This window comes from Anarhichas minor, unplaced genomic scaffold (genome assembly GCF_050575085.1).
Source record: "Anarhichas minor isolate MPS153535 unplaced genomic scaffold, ASM5057508v1 ptg000067l, whole genome shotgun sequence".
Lineage (NCBI taxonomy): Eukaryota > Metazoa > Chordata > Actinopteri > Perciformes > Anarhichadidae > Anarhichas > Anarhichas minor.
In genome coordinates, this window is record NW_027466513.1 from 5,232,920 (window position 1) to 5,255,229 (window position 22,310).

The following is a 22,310-nucleotide window of genomic DNA, read 5'->3' on the forward strand; positions in this document are numbered from 1 at the left end:
GCTCGCGCTACGGCGCAAGCACATTAATACCATCTCAATTTTGCCAGGCGCGTCATCCCTCAGGAACGCTCTTTTATCTCCTGCTCGCTGGACATGGCATCTTTCTTGTACTAATAATCTGTCTTGATGACGGGTGCTGCGCTGACCTACGTGTCAGGTCTCTCTGTGTGATCACTGAGATGGTGTAACATTTTCAGCAACAAGCTGTTGGTTTCTCTGATTCACTAAACATCTACACGGATGCAGGTATTAAAGAAACGTTTCTTTCAGGTCCAATTCTGTGGCTGGTTCAGATGAGTTTTATTCGTTGCGCAGTGAAGACAGAAGTTCACAACAAAGCTGTAGAATTCTCTCTGACCAGAGTGAGTTCTGGTCAGGATTATATACATGTGGTTCAAATAACAGTTAAACAAAAGGTGTGGGTACGGCTAAGCTTCTCAGGACAGATAAAGGACACTGAAAGTATCTCTCCGTACCCAAGATGTATATTCGTTTTCAGTCCAGGGAGCAAGTTGGGTCTGGGAATCCAACTTGCAAGTCTGTAGTAGTGGCTGTGCATATGTTCAATACAGGTCTGTTTTACAAAGCAAAGGGTGATTGATACATTAAGGTGTGACCTCTTACAGGTCTGGTCTGGGCTCTCTTCACACTATACCAAAAGGGTTCACTCATGTCCCGCACTATCCTGTTCTACGGTCTATCTAGTCCCGAACTATCCTGTTCTACGGTCTATCTAGTCCCGAACTATCCTGGTCTGTGGTCTATCTAGTCCCGAACTATCCTGGTCTGTGGTCTATCTAGTCCCGCACTATCCTAGTCTGTGGTCTATCTAGTCCCGCACTATCCTGGTCTGTGGTCTATCTAGTCCCGCACTATCAACAACTCATGAAATATCACCCTAACAAGTTCTACCCTTCAACTTTCTCTCATGACTCATTTTCTATTTTGCTTAGGAATTGTCTGCGACAGTAGGTAAAGTATATATTTTATTTATTCATACAAAATAAATCTCTTTTGGGGGATTAGGCTTTATCTGACCTCAGCATCCCTAGCCTTGGTTATCCTATTTCAGGATGGAGTCCAATAGCCAAGGACTTTCCACTATTCATATTTTATCCATGTATAATTGTTGGGATCTGACCCTGGTCTCCTGGATGGCTGAGACCCTCACATGTGCTTTCAACCAAAGAAGCGCCCATGTCTCCTTCCTTTCCACAAAGCGCCTGATCTGGGGTCTGATAAAAACTCCAAGCCGGATGACCACGCCCCCAGCTCCAGCCGAAACTTGATCCTGGCCCCTCATTGGCCAAGAAAGGGCCCCCCGCTGGGTTCGAGACCTGGTTTATAAGCGAGCAGGAAGCCGCATTCTTCCTCTTCACTCCGGACTCGTCCTGGGACAAGAAGATCCACCAGGAAGCGCTTGCCTCACCAAATCCTATCAGGTCACATGTTACATTCGCTGGTCGAACCACAGACTGTGTTTTTTTTGTTTTTATTTTTGAGTTTTGGATCCTGTAGTGCGAGAACGGATAACTTCTACGACCCGTTCCCCCGCCCTTTAGTGTACACATTGCCGGCAAAAGGACAACTGGGCCCCTTTCTCCCCGCCGAAGATTCCCGGCAACGGACGCGACACTCCGGTCCCGCCGCCGAAGTTAAACTCTCCTCTCTGCAGCGAGGAGGCCGAGTCTGCGCCAAGCTCCGTAGCAGAGCGCGCCACCGAGGGTCTACTACCACTCGAGGACCGGTCCCGTCAAAACGAAGCCTCTCACAGTAAGAGTATCATGGTATCTGGGCCTAGCTTAGCTTAGTTCATTTAATTATTATTCCTGTATCTTGTTTTGTTAAGTCACTGTCGTGTTTAAAACGTGTTATTGCAAGCATCGCGGACCACAGAGTCCCGTTATATTGTGTATTTCCTGCTGTAACTGTTTGCATTAGATCCGTCACTGCTAGTGGATGTGGAGTTTGTGATTTTATCACTTTAAAGACTAAAACCACGGTGGCGGACCCTCGTCTCGCCGACCGAGTTTTGGGGTGATAAGGAAACAAACTCGCATTCCACCGCAGCGATAAAGATCTGTTTTGTTTTGGGGATTCTTTTATTTTGTTTCGGTTTTATTCTCTCTTCTTCAAATCGGCTCTGTGAGTGAGATTCAGAACCGTAACTATCGCCGTATAAGCGTGACTGGTCGGTCCAGATCTCTCTCGCGCTCTCGCTGGCCATCTCAGACACGTGGGTAGTCATCTATTGTCCCAACCCACAGTGTGCGTCGTCCCACGTGGTTACACGACGTAGCCCCTCAGCCATCTTGTCATAGTCTCTAGCCATCTTTGCTCGTAGGTCCACACCCCGTTTGAGATCTGAGTGGCTCCCCCCTTTTCCACACACACACACATGTACATATATATACTGTATACATATCCTTACCCCACTTTATTCATTTGACTTTAGGTATTAGACAGAGCAGTCGTCTGTGATTACTTGTGCATACGTGTGTAATAATAACTGGATGTAGTGGCCTGTGCTCGAACTTAAACCTTCACTCTCACTCCAAACGCGTAATAGTATTCAGACTGTTAATATCGTGAGTGAACACTAATTATGAGACTTAGTTGATAGTTTGGTTATTGGTCCCTGTCCGCAGGGTGGTGCCCCGTTCTTATCAGTAATTACTAATTAACTTATTGATGTTAATAACTCCATTGATGTTGATAGTTTAGTTTCATATTTGCTGATAACCAAACACTCTCCTTTACGTTCCCAACAATAATACATTATTGTTAAATTCTAATAGAGTATCTTCTGATTGAAATGGAATCGATATTTATGTGCGAATTAACACAAGTTGAATTGTGGTATTTTCGGGATGGTGATGCAGGCTCTTGAACCGGCTCCGGGTCTCCAGGTTAGTGCCCCTTCTCAATGTTTTTACTAATACACTAACAATAAGAAAATGTTTCTGTAAATAGCCACATGATGGCGCTAATCTGTACAAAAGAAAATCAGTTCCTTTGAATCCATCCTGACTCTTCAGCAAACTGCACTGAAATGTGTGAAGGATGTTTAAGATATCATTACTACCGAACAGACAGACATGACTCTAATGTCTTTGGCAGACGAAATAATCATCATCATGCAGATAATATTTAGATTTTAAGCAGCGATTATCTGCTGTTGGCAGTTTCTTCTCCTCACCTGAACCTGGTCCTCGTGTCTGACGGTTTGTGTCTCAGACTGAATCAGAAATCCCTTCAGTGCCTGATACTCTGTGCAGATCATCAGTCCCAACCTGAGCGATACGATTCCCCTTCTCATTGTACATCCAAATAATCAGCCAAGGATCATGGCAGGTCGCGAAATAGTGACAAAATGTAATCTATTGGTTTTCATGGACATGGACGTAAACAGTCTGCTTCTTTCCTGTCGCTCAGGACGAAAATAATTCCAATGGAGAGTCAATTAAGAATCGTATTTTGTGATTGGAAACACGAAGGAAATGCATGTTACTTAACAACGGTCAGAACAAGTAACAAAGTATTTAATATCCAGAAATACACAGCACAATAAAGAGACCGGGTTGTAGTTATCATCTTGTGTACACATATTTAGTATCTACAGTTATGTGAAGTTGATGATCTGACAGCAGATGTCGCCACTAGTCAGCGTTCAGGCGGTTGAAGGTTATGGGGTTAAGTAATGCCAGAGGAGGAGGAGCGCTTGGTCTTGGCTGGTCTGGTTCCGTGTTGGGACTTGACTAAAGTTATGAGGAAAACCCAGAATGTGTTGAACTGATTTATTCCTTATCATACACCCACGTCGCTTACATTAGCATGCTGACGTTAGCCCCGAATGATTACATCGCACACATGCACAACAAACCACACACACAAAGCATTGCTTATTATGTAATGAAGACATCAAATGGAAGGTTGATATAATGCACATTTCCCCTTTTATTGGAAATTAAAATCCCATTTAAAAGACACAAATACATGACTTCACCATGATTACAGGCGGTGAAGGATCCAGCAGAGTTGGTTCGGGCATCCGATCAGGATTACTTGTGGACACCTCCCTTTACAGGGTTTCTCAGGTAAACCCAGAAATATCATATATCTCATCTGGAAAAGTTTCTGTGCAGAGGTACGTCTAGAATACCCTGCTAAACCTACTGCGCCTGCAACCCGGCCCGAGTCAGCAGAAGGGAACGCAATAAAGGTTTCAAAGTGTGGAAAGTTTTATAGCTACACAAACTGAACTGCATGTCTAACGGCTAATCTGAAGGCCGATATGAGGCTAGTTTCTCATTCCTACCGACTCTGGCTTTGAAAAGAGATCTTTTAATGGCCATTATGATCCGGAGGGATGATGAATGAATGTAATGTTTCATTCTGTCTACTGTTTTCTTTGGCAGTTTAGAGCTAAGAAACAAAAACTGAAACTAATTTACGCTCATTTTTATTTTATCTTTATTTATTTTCTAAACAGGGAATATTGTTTCAGTTTGGTTTTAGTTTTTCTTGAAGGATAACGTTTTCATTTTGTTTCATTTTAAGATAATAACCCTGTGCAGAACTAGTTGATCAACCTCTTAGTGTTAATTAGTATAAAACGTTCTGGTTTCCTGTTTGCACGGGCACAGATGTTTCCTCGCTGAAGTATTTCCACCTATAAGCTGTAGACATGTATAAAGGATTTAATATGAAGCTCATTTTAAATGGGCACAGAAGATACACGAGCACTCAATATCTGACAGCAAAACGAATCAAAAGCTTTACGTAGTCAAATGTAATTAATGCAGAACTGGTATTCTGCATGCTGTCTTAACGTTCATCTGTGGACAAAGGTTGGTATTTGACCTTTGACATCCTGGCCTTGTACAGGACCACGGCACTGATCATGCCAACAGCTGCGAGAAGACATCCAGCGATGAACACCAGGTTCAGATTCAGGTGGAGCGCTGGAGAGACAACAAGCACCATGTTTTAACTTGATCTGGTCCAAAGTGGCTCAAAGAAGTGAAGTGTGCTGGTAACAAATAACCTTTCTCTGGTTTCATACCTGAGCTTTCGCTGCTCTCCGCTGATCTCTTTAAGCGCAGGGGACCCTGGGAAACGAAGTGCCTGGCACTCTCCACGCGAACCTCTCTCTTTCTGCGGTGGTGGTTATGAGGCCAAGTGGCTGGCGTTGTGGAGCTGATGCATCCCTGAGAGGACCTGGTGTTGGGTTCCCCTGCTGCACACATCAGGACTGTGCAGCTGATGTACACCTGAATGAAACAGAACACGCTGTCATCACACCAGCAGACGGACCGACAGCAGAGCTGTGCTCAGATCCAGTTAAAACCTCCATTTAGTAAAACTAGTCAGATAAATGAAAGGACGTCATGAACTGGACCTATTCGTTGAAGCATTTAGAGATTTCCCAGAGACATCAACAGTCCTCTGCTCCGTTCTTTACCTGATCAAACATGCCGATGAACTTGAAGGCCTTCATGCTGAACCTGAATTGTCTCGGGTGGGAGGGGGAATGGATCTGAACGGTCGAGTCTACTTTACACCTAGTCAGAGCAAAACACAACAAAAAGATGAGACACGTTGCCTTTGTTACTCTGTGCCTTACAGTGGATGCTGCTATAGGGGCAGAGGTATTGTTCTATTGGTATTCACACAATAAGAAAAGTACTATAGGTTATACAAAAGATGAAGTGAGTGAAGCATTGACTTCTACATCCTGACAGGGTGACATTGCACAGAAGAGCCTCTAAAGCAACAATCAAAGAACTAATCTTTACAAATGCTCTGTTATGCCCTCTATTGCCACTAGGGGGTGTGTCCATGCCTACCCATTCTCAATGATGGAGTAGGTCTGCTGGGAGTTCTGGTTGTCATATGGTGAAGCTCTGCAGGACTCCACAAACAGCACGGTGTTGTTGACGGAGGAGGTGGCCTCTATCTGCATGTAGACCCTGCTCCCTATTTCATACACCACCGGGTATGAAGTTGGATCAACCATGGCTTGGTATTGGTCGTTAGGATAGAACTCAAACTGGTAGGTGAACCTGCCGAAGCCCCTGTCCCACACTGAGACGATGGGCCTGTGTACTGTGAAGGCCAGTGTCACGTTTCCACGTTTGGGGTACTGGCAGTAGAAGTGCACCTCCAGCAGGTTTTTCCTGGTGATCACGTCGGCTGTGTTGTCAAACGTGGTGATTTCATTCTTGAACCTGAGGTTATCCCCGTCTTCCTGCAGTGAACAAAGGTTATGTATTCAGTCCTCATACTGCTAGATAAAGGCAACACCAATGACTGAGAGAGAAGAGCAGCCGGTAACAAAAGCCTGCGTTACCTCGAGCTCAGTGCCACAACCGCTGAGGGGGATGTCGGCGAAGACGTAAGTGCTGTTGGAGTGCAGCCTGCAGGCGATGTTGGCGCCGTCGTTGAGCCGCAAATGATCCTCATGGAGTCCATGGAATGAAGATTTCTCAACCTCTACTCTCATCGTGGACTCGGTGCAGATCACATGGGAATCAACTAGAAGAAGAGAGTGTTAGAAAATACACATTATATACCAATGGTGTACTTATTTACAGGGGGCAGTAATGCCAACAAGAACTTCAGCAAACAAAGACTGCGAGCTGGTAAACATTGATGTGAACAGTTCATGATTTAAAATACTTTGTATGAGGAAGGAAAGGCACCCAAGGCCACGATGCACACAATGTGTTCTAATGAATGTAAACATGGCTTTTGTTCGTATACTAGGAAACTCCACAGGACACCTTTAGGTTGTGTTTCCATCAAAAAGAAAGTTTCTTTACAGTCCTGCTGGTTTGGTTTCACTGGGTATGAACAGTGAACGTGGTATTTTTGTGTAGAATGTTTTGCATTCAATGACGGCTCTGAATTTTGTCTGGTAGGAAGGTTCAACCAATCACAGCACTTTATAGAAGTGCACGTCTCGCGGCTTTTTAACCTCTAATGTACGCCAGCCATGCAGACAATATTTGGCTCTTTAACTTAGTATTTAGCGTGTGATATATTTGGTGAAAATACACACCATTACAGCTGTACTTAAACAACTAAATGTTGAGATTAAAGTAGACTCACCTGACACCCTCCGAACTTCTACCAGAACACACCTCATCTCGGACTGATAGACGCCGGACCTGAGAAGCATCGGTGAACGCTGATTTAATGCCTGTTACTCTTTCAGTTAGGCCGATATGTCATGTTCAAATTATTACTGGTGGTTTTGGCTCCTAATTGATGAATCTCTACCTTGTTGCTTAAAAACACCAAACACAGAGAAATGTCACTCACTGTGGAGATGGGGCGGAGTGGTGATTGTGACTGTGACTGCGTGCGATGGCGGTTCCAGCAGACCTGCAAATAAATGTGTTACAAAGTCAAATCATGGCTTCACACACACACACGTACAAATTCTCTCACAAGGAAGCCAAAGCTTACCCGGTCACCGCTTCAACAGCAAAGCAGATCGGGAAAAACTCCCCCAGGTCATCTTGGATAGGCGTCCACCTGATGACGAACTCCCCATGTGTGTTCCTTTGCTTGGTGATGTTCAGTGGGCCGCTGATGATGATGTCATGTATTCTGTGTGATAACAAAGCAAAGAAAGCAGAGATTTATTGACTCTTTCCTCTCTGATGTTATCTCACGCGCCTCAAGGCAACACCGGTCACGTCGGCTCTCACTCACGTTGCGTGTGACGCTCGTGCTCTGACTCTGATCTCCACTTCTCTGTCGACCTCTGCATGGAGGCGGGCTCCGTTTAAAGGTGTCGGGACCAAAAACTCTGGCAAGTAGAGTCCCTCCTGACACGAGGGAGCAGCTGGGTCCACTGGAGTTAAAAAAATAGAAGATTCATTTAAGTTACAAAGTGTAATAAGTAAGTTATACTTAAAAACCGACACTTTGCTGCTGCCTGTGGATCAAAACTTCAAAGCTGCCTCAGCAAGTGTCGCTGATTTCTATCAAAGACAAATGGTCTGCTGGTTGTAGCTGTTCATGTTGTTCATGAAAAGAGTTTAAAGAGACGTGTTTTTACAGGACAGAGACGTTCAATGTGGGAAACTAAATTCACAGGCAATGGTTTAGTGGATAAATAAAATGTTAAAAATCGAATGTGTAACCATCATGTGTAACATCTCATTAAAGTGTTGCCAGAGCTGCAACATGAAGCACTGCAGCAACTGTTTTTTTTTTCAATAAAAATTCTGTCACACAATAAAAAAGAACTCACCAAGAAAGGAGAACTGCAAAGGCAGTTTACTGAGTGGAGGAGGTGTGGGTGTTGTTGCTGCTGTGGTTGTTCGTGGTGGGATTGTGATTGTGGTTGTATTTGTGAAGGCTACTGTGCTCCCCCACACACTGCGGGCATGTCTCTTACTGCTCCCAACCAGTGGGGCCTTGTAGGATCGGGATCCATCAGTGTAGCCCAGAGTGATGTGCTTTTTCGGGAAGTCCTCCACCACCATCTCAAATCCATAAACTCTGGGGTTGGCAGTGGATCGTCGGTAGTGTAATGTGCAAGAGTCCTGACGATGTGAACATTTTGAAGTTAAGTCAAGCAAAGCATCAGTGAAGTATTGAACAATGTATTAGGACTTTTCAACTAACCTGATCTAAGGCGAAGCCTGAAGGTTGGTGACATGAGCTACACTCTACATTTCTGATATTTCCATATCTGCATCGAACTCTGTCGCCATCAGGATCAAAGGACATCAGCTCGTATGTCCGTGGGCAGTTTTCAGGAACTCTTGAGTGGACAAATGAACATGAGTCAGTAACACGAGACACTAACACGAGTCAGTAACACGAGTCACTAACACGAGTCAGTAACACGAGTCAGTAACACGAGTCACTGTTATATGTTATATGATTGTGTTGGTAGACAAACTGTAGGATTCAGATTGCAGACCATGTTTGGCTTTCAGCCCCTAAATGTATTTGAGGACTGCCACGGTGTCTTTTTTGTTTTTGTACCACTGGGAGGCGGTGAAGTAGGACATTTTCCACAGTTTCTTTAACAAACAGATTGTAGCTTAGCCTAGCTGTTTCATGCTAACTGCAGAGGACTTACCTGAGGAAAGGTAGAATGGCAATGTCTGGTGACCTGTTTGGTTTTCCAGTGTCAGATCTTGATCCCAAATCCAGTGAAGTCAGTAGTCTCCAATTATTGTTCAGCCCGTGACGTGTTGGGATCCAACAGCAGCTAGCAGCCCTGGTATGTGCATCAATCAAAAGACACTCTTGAACTACTGCACCGAACACTGGCTGCTCTTTATGATAAGAACAACAAATACAATATTCAGCATTTATAGGATTTAAGGGAAGAAGAAATAAACTCACTTTAATTGAAAAGGTTGGTCACTCCGGACGTTTCTTGTGGTGACTGTTTCAGTTTCACACCATTGTCCGTTGGATTGTGGTGCATTGGTGCTGCGGTCAATCGTACCTCTCTCACTGCTGGAGATAGAGCCACAGTTCCTTCTGTTACAACCCCAGTTGTGGGATCGACACCCATCAAAGGTCGCCCTGTTGCGAACTTCCACCTGTGGAAAAAGATCCTCGAGTTAAAGACAGTGTCTCTGCTGAAGATAAGGACATTCTAATGAATCACATTTCTGTGTATTTACTCTATAATGATATCCATTTAAAGAAGGTGTTCATCTGTAATAATCATTTCAACAAATAGTTAAAGTTCATATCTCAGGTTTTTATTTAAATTCATAAAGAACAATATTATTGCAATATGTCCTCTGATCTTGAGATGAGTAAAGAAAACGTGAATGGAAACCATAATGACAACAATAATGATGGTATGTTCACGTTTAGATTAAGAAAGTCATTGTTCTCATCAAGCTTTTATGATTCTATCTTCTTCTCTTTGTGAAATAATGATTTTTTAAAGGTTAAAGGTCATCCCTTTCAGCCACGGGGGGATTCCATAAACGGGACTCAGTTCAACAATGTTAAATATTTTAGCGTGTTCACCTGAACCTAGTTTGCCTTGATTATGAGAAACAGAGTTTTTTGGAGTGAAAAGGCAAAACACAAGAACATAATATGAACTCAGCAAGAATGAAAGCATGGATCAGAAATCAAGCCTGCAAAATCAAGAGTTCAACATATCAACCCATATTACTTTACATCCATCACGCATTAAATTCTTACTCTGAATTTAAATAAAATGTGGAAGTGAAGTTGCTATAAATACACGTTTTGTCCGGCCCCCTTGAGGAGCTGATAAATATCTAAATATCTTGTCAGCAACATCCGGGGGAATTTAACTGTTTCAGAAAGGAAGATAGTTCTTAATAAAGTCCTGACTAAGTAATAATAATAAGTAATAATAACACATGTTATGTAAATCTTTTCAATGTACTCAGAAATGCTTTACAAGATCAAGATATACGAAAATGTATTTAGTTAATATTCTCTGAACAGAGTATTCAAACCCATTTAAAATAACAACAGCATTTATAATAAAGAGATTAAATAAGCGTTCCCAGAATATGACAAATCCCAGAGGAAACATATTCACACATCATCTGTAACGCACGTTGCACATCATATATAAAAAGTTGCATCTCTCACCTGAAATGATCCGTCAGGGTTTCTGTCTTTGACGCTGAATGTCACGGATCCCCCAAAGAAATGAGACGCAGAGGCCAGTGAGACCAGGAGCAGCTGAAGCAGGAGCACTGAAGCCATGATGCCCTCAACTCACTATGTCTGGAGGTTCTCTACCACTCACATCCACCTGCAGCATCATTATATATACGCTCTCGCAGGCTGACCGGATGATGGCAGTCCTTTCAAGTTTCATGGAATGCACATGATGTGCCAGAATAGGCTGCAAAACTGGTTTCACAACGTGTTTTACTGTCAACGCCTGCAACGGTGACAAGTTACCCGAAAATGGATCAACAATACAATAATACACCTTCCTCTTCCTGTAACAACTCAAACAACCAGATTCTCTACACCTCTCATCACTGATGAATGATATTGTGCAATCAAAGCGTTTGGCTTCTGTCTTCCTCTCAGCAGCATCACGTACATGTGAGCAGTGCTTTTAGTGCTAAAGAGACAATTAACCCCAAAAATCTAAAACACACATTTTTCCTCTCACCTGTGTGCTATTTATCAATCTAGATTGTTTTGGTGTGAGTTGCCCAGTGTTGTAGAAGTTGTCCGTAGAGATGTCTGCCTTCTCTCCAATATAAAGGAACAACATGACACTCTGCTCACAACAAGAACTGTGGAATATCTCGAGTAACGGTCATGATTTCTGCACAGACACTTTGCTGTTGAGTTTTCCAAATGTAAGCTGTGTGTCCTCTATTCCCATTCTATTGGAAAGAAGGCCGACATCTCTGCAGCCGATATCTCCAACTCTCTGTAACTCACACCAAAACCATCGACACCACAGACTGTTTGTAAGAAGTGGACGTAGTCATTGTTACGTCTCTCATTGGTTTGTGGACTGCGGTCTTGAATCCCAGATTTCTGCATTTTGGTCGTCGCCATCTTGGTTTTTTGCAACCAGCGAACAGGAAGTGACCATAACTGGACTGAGGAGGAGTGACGTAGAGACACCGTACACTTGGTTTGTGTTTCTGTGGAACCCTGTGATGCTTTACTGTGCTCCCTGTAGAAGCTCTCACCTTAGAGATAGGTTTTCTCTAGTGTGTGATCATCATCGATGTGTGTTGACAGTGTTTCTGAATGAATCTGTTTAATCTCCGTGTTGGTTTGATCGGTTAAGGTTTGTCTTTTCAGCTTTCAACAAAAGTCGGTACTCTGATTCTCATTCGACTCTCCCACTGAACGTAAATTCCACTTTTGTTTTATTATGTTTGTCTCATTTTTTTTATACATATATTTTATACGTTTTATTCGGAGGGAGCTTGAGATTTGAGAACGTCTCTGCCAGCAGCTGCTTCTCTGTAATTCTTGTGTGCATGAGGATGAAATAACTTGAACTTGAGCAGCTTCATTGTTTGATTCTTTTTAAATGGATGAATAACAGGGATTTACACTCCAGTGGTCTTTCTTTGAATAGTAAATCAACATCCGTGAGGCTTCCTCCCTATCATCATTCAAACAAGCCCTCAAAACCCACCTCTTCAAACTCGGCTTCACCTGCTAACCCCGGCACCCTACCCTCCATTACATGATCCATTCAGCACAGCTTCTCCAGTTATTCTTTTTTTTGTTTTTCTTTTTGTTTGTTTGTTTGTTCTGTTTGTCTCTGCCTTGTAAAGCGTCTTTGAGTATCTAGAAAAGCGCTATAGAAAATTGATTTATTATTATTATTATTATTAAAAGGAAGGTTTCATGTAACAAACCTGAGTTAAACACACACCGCCCGCCTGATGTTCATCAAGTTAAATCCACAAGGAAGTACACACACACACACACACACACACACACACACACACACACACACACACACACACACCACTGAGTCCGATGGGCTCAACCGGTGATCAAGTGTCGTTTTGGTGCATTGAAAGCTGTGAGAAAGCGAAACATGTGATTGTGTGGATATAAGTCGGGTGAGGCCAGTAATGGTCCAAAGACTGCTCTCACATTCTGAAGTGCACGCTCATCTAATCATCAATATTTTCTGATCTTTGCTAGTTTGTTTGTCTTTTTTTATTTAGTCAGTGTGACATTAACACAAGAGGAAGGAAACAGATGTTATGATGTGGTTATGGTTCTGATTTGTACTTTTGTTAGAGTGTTTAAGTGTTATGTGGAATGCTTGAAAGTGTGTTCATATAAAAACAACTGTGAGCGGCAGAATGTGCAGGTATGTCAGAGGAGGAAGAGGAGGAGAGAGAAATGGATAAATAACCACATAAATAAATGGTCATAATAATAATAATGACAAAAATTAAAAGATAAAAAGATTCTTACATGATTTTCTCTGAAGCATATCTCGTCAATCATTTCAGTGTGTACGTTTTCAACTGTCATGTCTTTTGACCCTCTCTGCGTCTTTCACACCAGGAAGCCACACGTGATTGTGGATGAGGTCACCTGCTAGCTGTCACCTGAGGTCCTCCTGAATAGATGAATGAATGTCCTCTGATTTCATCTTTAATCCTTCATGTTTCTGTGTACATTTAATATTCACACATGTGCCGTCCTCTTTGTTTACCAGAGTAAAGGTCTCAAACAAAGTTCATTCTCTTTTCCTTTTCTATTTCTTGTGTGTCTGAAAAATACAATTTTAGTGTCAGAACGTATGGAAGACATGTGCTTCGTGAAATTTGGGTCCAATATTTACTTGGAGCGAAAGAATCCTTCATGTTCATGCTCACTTCTCTGGAGTCAAAGGACTCAGGACGTGTTGCTAATGTCGTGTCAACATTGAGCAACTTTGTCTTATTTTATTCCCTCATCATCTTTTTAATAAATAATGTAATTATTATGATGTGATGTTTATGCAGTAATGAAAAATCTCCTTCTTTTGACTCTAACTGTAAAAACCTTTCTGAATATAATAAGGTAGCTGTGTTTAGAGTACAAAACAATTGTTATTTAGCAGCTCTCTCACGGGAGAAATAATCTACAAATATGTCGTAGGTGAATTAAAAATGTAGTGTTGGAGATGTGTCTTTGGCAGAAGCTAAAGATAATAACTCAGGTGGTTTAGTTTCCTGTAACAGTGTGTTGTTGACTGGTGACCTCGCCTATGATCTTTAAACAAACACTGATGTGATGCCAGATCACAATCCAACACTGTTTTCACCTGCAGATTTATGGAGCTTTGAAGGATGTGGGAAGTTCCATCACTTAAGTTTATTGTTGGAATGCTGTTAAGCATTCCAACTATTGTTATCCTGTTTCTTTATTCTTCTTTATTTTATTTTTATTTTTATTTTTATAATTATATTTCTTCCGTACGCTTTTTGAAACTCTTCTGCTCCTTCATATTTTAAGCTACAGAAACCGTTCAACTATCAAAATGTTCAGCTCTTTCAGCAGAGGGGTGCTATGACTTTTCATATTTCTAACCTTTAAACTTTATGAATTATTAAGCTTTTTGCAATTTGTTTTTTGAATGGGTTTCTATGGAGAAAATGTTCAAATCCTCTTCAACTTTCAAATCCTTCTACTTCCTCATACTTTCAGCTACAGACACCATTTAAACTTTAAAATGTTGAGAAGATCCTGATCTATTGACGCATTATTCAGCTTTTTGATATCTTTTATACTTTTTGAACTGCAGCAGTTTAACTTTTATGATTTTTTCAGCCCTTTTCTGCTTTTATAATGGGTGTGTATTGCGCAGCTTAGAGTGCGTGATGTCACCGCTAGAGTGAAGAGCAGCTTGAGATTCTTGTGAAAGAAAGATTTGTGTTTTGCCACTGTGTCCACAATCTTCACTCTTCATGCATAATTTCTGGATGTAGAAGTAGCTAATCTTGTCCTTGTCGTAGACAAATGACTGTGGAATCCCACAGATTTACACATTTGACACAGAAGCCAGTAATTGAGAGGAAAACCAACTTTCTGCTCCATAGAGACCAATGTTAAATTTTGCTTCAAAAACATCTTCCACAGAACACGGTACCCCATTTCTAAATCGCCAGTTCAGCCACATTTTTTACACTACAGACACAATTTTTACAGGATCTGTTCTTCAACTCATCCTTCCTCTCATTTATTAATATCGGAGCAATAGGAGCTACGGTTATGGGAGTTTTGAGGATTTGTTTGAGAGGTGTTTCCCTGTTTAATCTCCATGAAAAGGCTGCAAGGACACAGGTGTTTCTGATTAAGCTCATTAGTGATGTTGATAAACACACAGACTCACAGACACACGCACTCCTCTATCTCTCTCTCTCTCTCTCTCTCTCTCTCTGTGTCTCTCTCTCATACAGTCATTCAGGTTCTTAGAGATCTTTAGAGGATCCCCCCCCCCCACACACACACCCCATTTTAAAATAAAAGCCCCACAGAATGAATTCTAACTGAAATGCTTATGATGAAGCCTGACATTTAATAACCTGTTTATGTTTATCTAACATTATGAGTCCATCTCTTCTCCCCTTCTCTCCCCCCCCCCCACACCCCATTTCAAAATAAAAGCCCCACAGAATGAATTCTAACTGAAATGCTTGTGATGAAGCCTGTCATTTAATAACCTGTTTGTGTTAATCTAACAATATGAGTCCATCTCCTCTCCCCTTCTCCCCCCACACCCCATTTCAAAATAAAAGCCCCACAGAGTGAAATATAACTGAAATGTTTGATGAAGCCTGTCATTTAATAACCTCTGTTTATGTGTCAAACATTATGATTATGTCTCCTCTCCCCACCCAGCCCCACCCTTTCAAAATAAAAGCCCCATGGATTAACTGTATGTAAACATTAAGCTCAAAATTAGACTTTTTCAAATACTGCCATTACTATTACTACTACTGTTATATTATATACTACGACCACTACTACAGCTATTACTTATACTACTTCTTCTAAATACTAATACTTCTACTACTAATGATACTTCTACTACAACTTCTACTACTACTATTACAAATATCACTACTGCTACTACTCATTATAATGCTACTAATACTTCTACTACTAATAATACTTCTACTACAACTACAACTTCTAGTACTACTACTACAAATATCACTACTGCTGACATTTTTTAAGCCACAGAAACCGTTCGAATATCAAAATGTTCAGCTCTTTCAGGAGAGGGGTGATATGACTTTTCATATTTGTAATCTTTTAACTTTTTGAAATATTAAGCTATTTGCAATTTTCTTTTGAATGGGATCTCTATGGAGAAAATCTTCAAATCCTGTTAAACTTCTTCAACTTTCAAAGCCTTCTTCTTCTCATACTTTCAGCTACATATGACTTCATATTTGTAATCTTTCAACTTTTTGAATTATTAAGCTTTTTGCAATTTTTTTTAAATTGGATATCTATTTTCAGCAATGTTTTTGAGATTCATTTCAGCTTTCAGCATTCCAACGCATGGAAATGCATTTTCTAGTTATATATATGAGTCACTTAAGTTTATTTATATGACCAATTAATTTTAAACAAGTGAGTGACTCATCAAAAGCCAGACAGAGTTTATAACATCGATGAGCTGAATGACTCAGAAAAGGGAGAACAATAAAAAAATAAGTATTTTTATTTCCTTTTTGATTGTATGAAGTGAACACAACACACTTCTGAGCATGCATTCACAGTTTCACAAAGTTGAACACAGTTTTAATGTTTGTGCCACAATTCTCCAAAGTGGGCTTTTTATTCTTTCAATCAATGCATCCAAACAATGAAGAAGAACTACATTGGCATTTAGCAATATACTTAACAACTCCCCGGATAGGCAAATACCAGCTGCCGCCCCTTGTGGACTTCTTCTATGTGTAAGTTGCGTACGTTGTGTGCTACGGCACATCAAATGTCATGATGGTAAGCAATGCATTCAGTATGTTTAGCACTGAAAAGATGGAGAGTCAGTGCCAGCCGTTGCAAAGTGCAGCAGAGAGAAGTTGTCAAGAAAGAAGGTGGTACTAGGTGAAATAAATACATTTAGTTCCTTTTGAAAATGTTGCATTAGTTGTTTTATGTACACAGTTACAGTCATGTTAAAAAGATGACAAACACAAAAAATGAAGGTTCTTCTGTACTACAAATGTAAGAGTAACGCTCTCCAAACAGTATGTAGGAACATCTACTGCATCACATAAAAGCAGCAAGCATCATGTGGAGAGGGTTGTGGCTTCAACCTTCTCTTGGCACTCAGCCCGTACTGAAGTCGAGCAACAATAACAAATCAAAAAGATCAAACGCCACTCCTGCTATTCATCTACAGGCCAAACCAAAACTATGTTTCTAACTAAACAAACATTGTTTTGTTCATTGGACTCAGGTCTGCCCAGATAATTGCCCAGTGTGAATTTCCCCACTGCGTGACTAATAAAGGATTATCTTATCTTGTACATCTCATCGACTGTCAGTGGAATTCAAGAGACTCCCTTCTGGCTGCAGAAACCGATATCGAAAGATCAGAACCAATCAAGTTAAAAACTAAATTTATCCCATGACAATAACCCAACTTAAGATGTTGTAGGGCGTCCTGCTACACAACAACCCAACTTAAGATGTTGTAGGGCGTCCTGCAACACAACAACCCAACTTAAGATGCTGTAGGGCGTCCTGCAACACAACAACCCAACTTAAGATGCTGTAGGGCGTCCTGCAACACAACAACCCAACTTAAGATGTTGTAGGGCGTCCTGCAACACAACAACCCAACTTAAGATGTTGTAGGGCGTCCTGCAACACAACAACCCAACTTAAGATGTTGTAGGGCGTCCTGCTACACAACAACCCAACTTAAGATGCTGTAGGGCGTCCTGCTACACAACAACCCAACTTAAGATGTTGTAGGGCGTCCTGCAACACAATAACCCTACTTAAGATGTTGTAGGGCGTCCTGCAACACAACAACACAACTTAAGATGTTGTAGGGCGTCCTGCAACACAACAACCCAATTTAAGATGTTGTAGGGCGTCCTGCAACACAATAACCCAACTTAAGATGTTGTAGGGCGTCCTGCAACACAACAACACAATTTAAGATGTTGTAGGGCGTTCTGCAACACAATAACCCTACTTAAGATGTTGTAGGGCGTCCTGCAACACAACAACCCAACTTAAGATGTTGTAGGGCGTCCTGCTACACAACAACCCAACTTAAGATGTTGTAGGGCGTCCTGCAACACAACAACCCAACTTAAGATGCTGTAGGGTGTCCTGCTACACAACAACCCAACTTAAGATGTTGTAGGGCGTCCTGCTACACAACAACCCAACTTAAGATGCTGTAGGGTGTCCTGCTACACAACAACCCAACTTAAGATGTTGTAGGGCGTCCTGCTACACAACAACCCAACTTAAGATGTTGTAGGGCGTCCTGCAACACAACAACCCAACTTAAGATGCTGTAGGGCGTCCTGCAACACAACAACCCTACTTAAGATGTTGTAGGGCGTCCTGCAACACAATAACCCAACTTAAGATGCTGTAGGGCGTCCTGCAACACAACAACCCAACTTAAGATGTTGTAGGGCGTCCTGCAACACAATAACCCAACTTAAGATGCTGTAGGGCGTCCTGCAACACAACAACCCAACTTAAGATGCTGTAGGGCGTCCTGCAACACAACAACCCAACTTAAGATGCTGTAGGGCGTCCTGCAACACAATAACCCAACTTAAGATGTTGTAGGGCGTCCTGCAACACAACAACCCAACTTAAGATGTTGTAGGGCGTCCTGCAACACAACAACCCAACTTAAGATGTTGTAGGGCGTCCTGCTACACAACAACCCAACTTAAGATGCTGTAGGGCGTCCTGCTACACAACAACCCAATTTAAGATGTTGTAGGGCGTTCTGCAACACAATAACCCTACTTAAGATGTTGTAGGGCGTCCTGCAACACAACAACACAACTTAAGATGTTGTAGGGCGTCCTGCAACACAACAACCCAATTTAAGATGTTGTAGGGCGTCCTGCAACACAATAACCCTACTTAAGATGTTGTAGGGCGTCCTGCAACACAACAACACAACTTAAGATGTTGAAGGGCGTCCTGCAACACAACAACCCAATTTAAGATGTTGTAGGGCGTCCTGCAACACAATAACCCTACTTAAGATGTTGTAGGGCGTCCTGCAACACAACAACACAACTTAAGATGTTGTAGGGCGTCCTGCAACACAACAACCCTACTTAAGATGTTGTAGGGCGTCCTGCAACACAACAACCCAACTTAAGATGTTGTAGGGTGTCCTGCAACACAACAACCCAACTTAAGATGTTATAGGGCGTCCTGCAACACAATAACCCAACTTAAGATGTTGTAGGACGTCCTGCAACACAACAACCCAACTTAAGATGCTGTAGGGCGTCCTGCAACACAACAACCCAACATAAGATGCTGTAGGGCGTCCTGCAATACAACAACCCAACTTAAGATGTTGTAGGGTGTCCTGCAACACAACAACCCAACTTAAGATGTTGTAGGGCGTCCTGCAACACAATAACCCAACTTAAGATGCTGTAGGGCGTCCTGCAACACAACAACCCAACTTAAGATGCTGTAGAGCGTCCTGCAACACAACAACCCAACTTAAGATGTTGTAGGGTGTCCTGCAACACAACAACCCAACTTAAGATGTTGTAGGGCGTCCTGCAACACAATAACCCAACTTAAGATGCTGTAGGGTGTCCTGCTACACAACAACCCAACTTAAGATGTTGTAGGGCGTCCTGCTACACAACAACCCAACTTAAGATGTTGTAGGGCGTCCTGCAACACAACAACCCAACTTAAGATGCTGTAGGGCGTCCTGCAACACAACAACCCAACTTAAGATGTTGGAGGGCGTCCTGCAACACAACAACCCAACTTAAGATGCTGTAGGGCGTCCTGCAACACAACAACCCAACTTAAGATGTTGGAGGGCGTCCTGCAACACAACAACCCAACTTAAGATGCTGTAGGGCGTCCTGCAACACAACAACACAACTTAAGATGTTGTAGGGCGTCCTGCAACACAACAACCCAACTTAAGATGTTGTAGGGCGTCCTGCAACACAACAACCCAACTTAAGATGCTGTAGGGCGTCCTGCTACACAACAACCCAACTTAAGATGCTGTAGGGCGTCCTGCTACACAACAACCCAATTTAAGATGTTGTAGGGCGTTCTGCAACACAATAACCCTACTTAAGATGTTGTAGGGCGTCCTGCAACACAACAACACAACTTAAGATGTTGTAGGGCGTCCTGCAACACAACAACCCAATTTAAGATGTTGTAGGGCGTCCTGCAACACAATAACCCTACTTAAGATGTTGTAGGGCGTCCTGCAACACAACAACACAACTTAAGATGTTGTAGGGCGTCCTGCAACACAACAACCCAATTTAAGATGTTGTAGGGCGTCCTGCAACACAATAACCCTACTTAAGATGTTGTAGGGCGTCCTTCAACACAACAACACAACTTAAGATGTTGTAGGGCGTCCTGCAACACAACAACCCTACTTAAGATGTTGTAGGGCGTCCTGCAACACAATAACCCAACTTAAGATGCTGTAGGGCGTCCTGCAACACAACAACCCAACTTAAGATGTTGTAGGGCGTCCTGCAACACAATAACCCAACTTAAGATGCTGTAGGGCGTCCTGCAACACAACAACCCAACTTAAGATGTTGTAGGGCGTCCTGCAACACAACAACCCAACTTAAGATGCTGTAGGGCGTCCTGCAACACAACAACCCTACTTAAGATGTTGTAGGGCGTCCTGCAACACAATAACCCAACTTAAGATGCTGTAGGGCGTCCTGCAACACAACAACCCAACTTAAGATGTTGTAGGGCGTCCTGCAACACAATAACCCAACTTAAGATGCTGTAGGGCGTCCTGCAACACAACACCCCAACTTAAGATGCTGTAGGGCGTCCTGCAACACAACAACCCAACTTAAGATGTTGTAGGGCGTCCTGCAACACAACAACCCAACTTAAGATGCTGTAGGGCGTCCTGCAACACAACAACCCTATTTAAGATGTTGTAGGGCGTCCTGCAACACAATAACCCAACTTAAGATGCTGTAGGGCGTCCTGCAACACAACAACCCAACTTAAGATGTTGTAGGGCATCCTGCAACACAATAACCCAACTTAAGATGCTGTAGGGCGTCCTGCAACACAACAACCCAACTTAAGATGCTGTAGGGCGTCCTGCAACACAACAACCCAACTTAAGATGTTGTAGGACGTCCTGCAACACAACAACCCAACTTAAGATGCTGTAGGGCTTCCTGCAACACAACAACCCAACATAAGATGCTGTAGGGCGTCCTGCAACACAACAACCCAACTTAAGATGTTGTAGGGTGTCCTGCAACACAACAACCCAACTTAAGATGTTGTAGGGCGTCCTGCAACACAATAACCCAACTTAAGATGCTGTAGGGCGTCCTGCAACACAACAACCCAACTTAACATGCTGTAGGGCGTCCTGCAACACAACAACCCAACTTAAGATGTTGTAGGGTGTCCTGCAACACAACAACCCAACTTAAGATGTTGTAGGGCGTCCTGCAACACAATAACCCAACTTAAGATGCTGTAGGGTGTCCTGCTACACAACAACCCAACTTAAGATGTTGTAGGGCGTCCTGCTACACAACAACCCAACTTAAGATGTTGTAGGGCGTCCTGCAACACAACAACCCAACTTAAGATGCTGTAGGGCGTCCTGCAACACAACAACCCAACTTAAGATGTTGTAGGGCGTCCTGCAACACAACAACCCAACTTAAGATGCTGTAGGGCGTCCTGCAACACAACAACCCAACTTAAGATGTTGTAGGGCGTCCTGCAACACAACAACCCAACTTAAGATGTTGTAGGGCGTCCTGCAACACAACAACCCAACTTAAGATGTTGTAGGGCGTCCTGCTACACAACAACCCAACTTAAGATGCTGTAGGGCGTCCTGCTACACAACAACCCAATTTAAGATGTTGTAGGGCGTTCTGCAACACAATAACCCTACTTAAGATGTTGTAGGGCGTCCTGCAACACAACAACACAACTTAAGATGTTGTAGGGCGTCCTGCAACACAACAACCCAACTTAAGATGTTGTAGGGCGTCCTGCAACACAACAACCCAACTTAAGATGCTGTAGGGCGTCCTGCAACACAACAACCCAACTTAAGATGCTGTAGGGCGTCCTGCAACACACCAACCCAACTTAAGATGTTGTAGGGCGTCCTGCAACACAACAACCCAACTTAAGATGCTGTAGGGCGTCCTGCAACACAACAACCCTACTTAAGATGTTGTAGGGCGTCCTGCAACACAATAACCCAACTTAAGATGCTGTAGGGCGTCCTGCAACACAACAACCCAACTTAAGATGTTGTAGGGCGTCCTGCAACACAATAACCCAACTTAAGATGCTGTAGGGCGTCCTGCAACACAACAACCCAACTTAAGATGCTGTAGGGCGTCCTGCAACACAACAACCCAACTTAAGATGTTGTAGGGTGTCCTGCAACACAACAACCCAACTTAAGATGTTGTAGGGCGTCCTGCAACACAATAACCCAACTTAAGATGTTGTAGGACGTCCTGCAACACAACAACCCAACTTAAGATGCTGTAGGGCGTCCTGCAACACAACAACCCAACATAAGATGCTGTAGGGCG

The 22,310-nt window shown here is 42.7% G+C and overlaps 1 protein-coding gene across 1 annotated transcript; it reads right to left on the minus strand.

Annotated features, from left to right (window-relative positions):
- Nucleotides 1–3,800: 3,800 nt before the first annotated feature.
- Nucleotides 3,801–7,150, minus strand: LOC142934273 (ZP domain-containing protein-like). Its single transcript, XM_076078788.1, has 6 exons — nucleotides 7,114–7,150; nucleotides 6,353–6,537; nucleotides 5,850–6,250; nucleotides 5,465–5,564; nucleotides 5,066–5,273; nucleotides 3,801–4,964 (listed from the first exon to the last, which is right to left on the minus strand). The coding sequence occupies exons 1-6, from the start codon at nucleotides 7,148–7,150 to the stop codon at nucleotides 4,828–4,830; spliced, it is 1,068 nt and encodes a 355-aa protein (XP_075934903.1). The 3' UTR covers nucleotides 3,801–4,827.
- Between the last annotated feature and the right edge of the window lie 15,160 nt (nucleotides 7,151–22,310).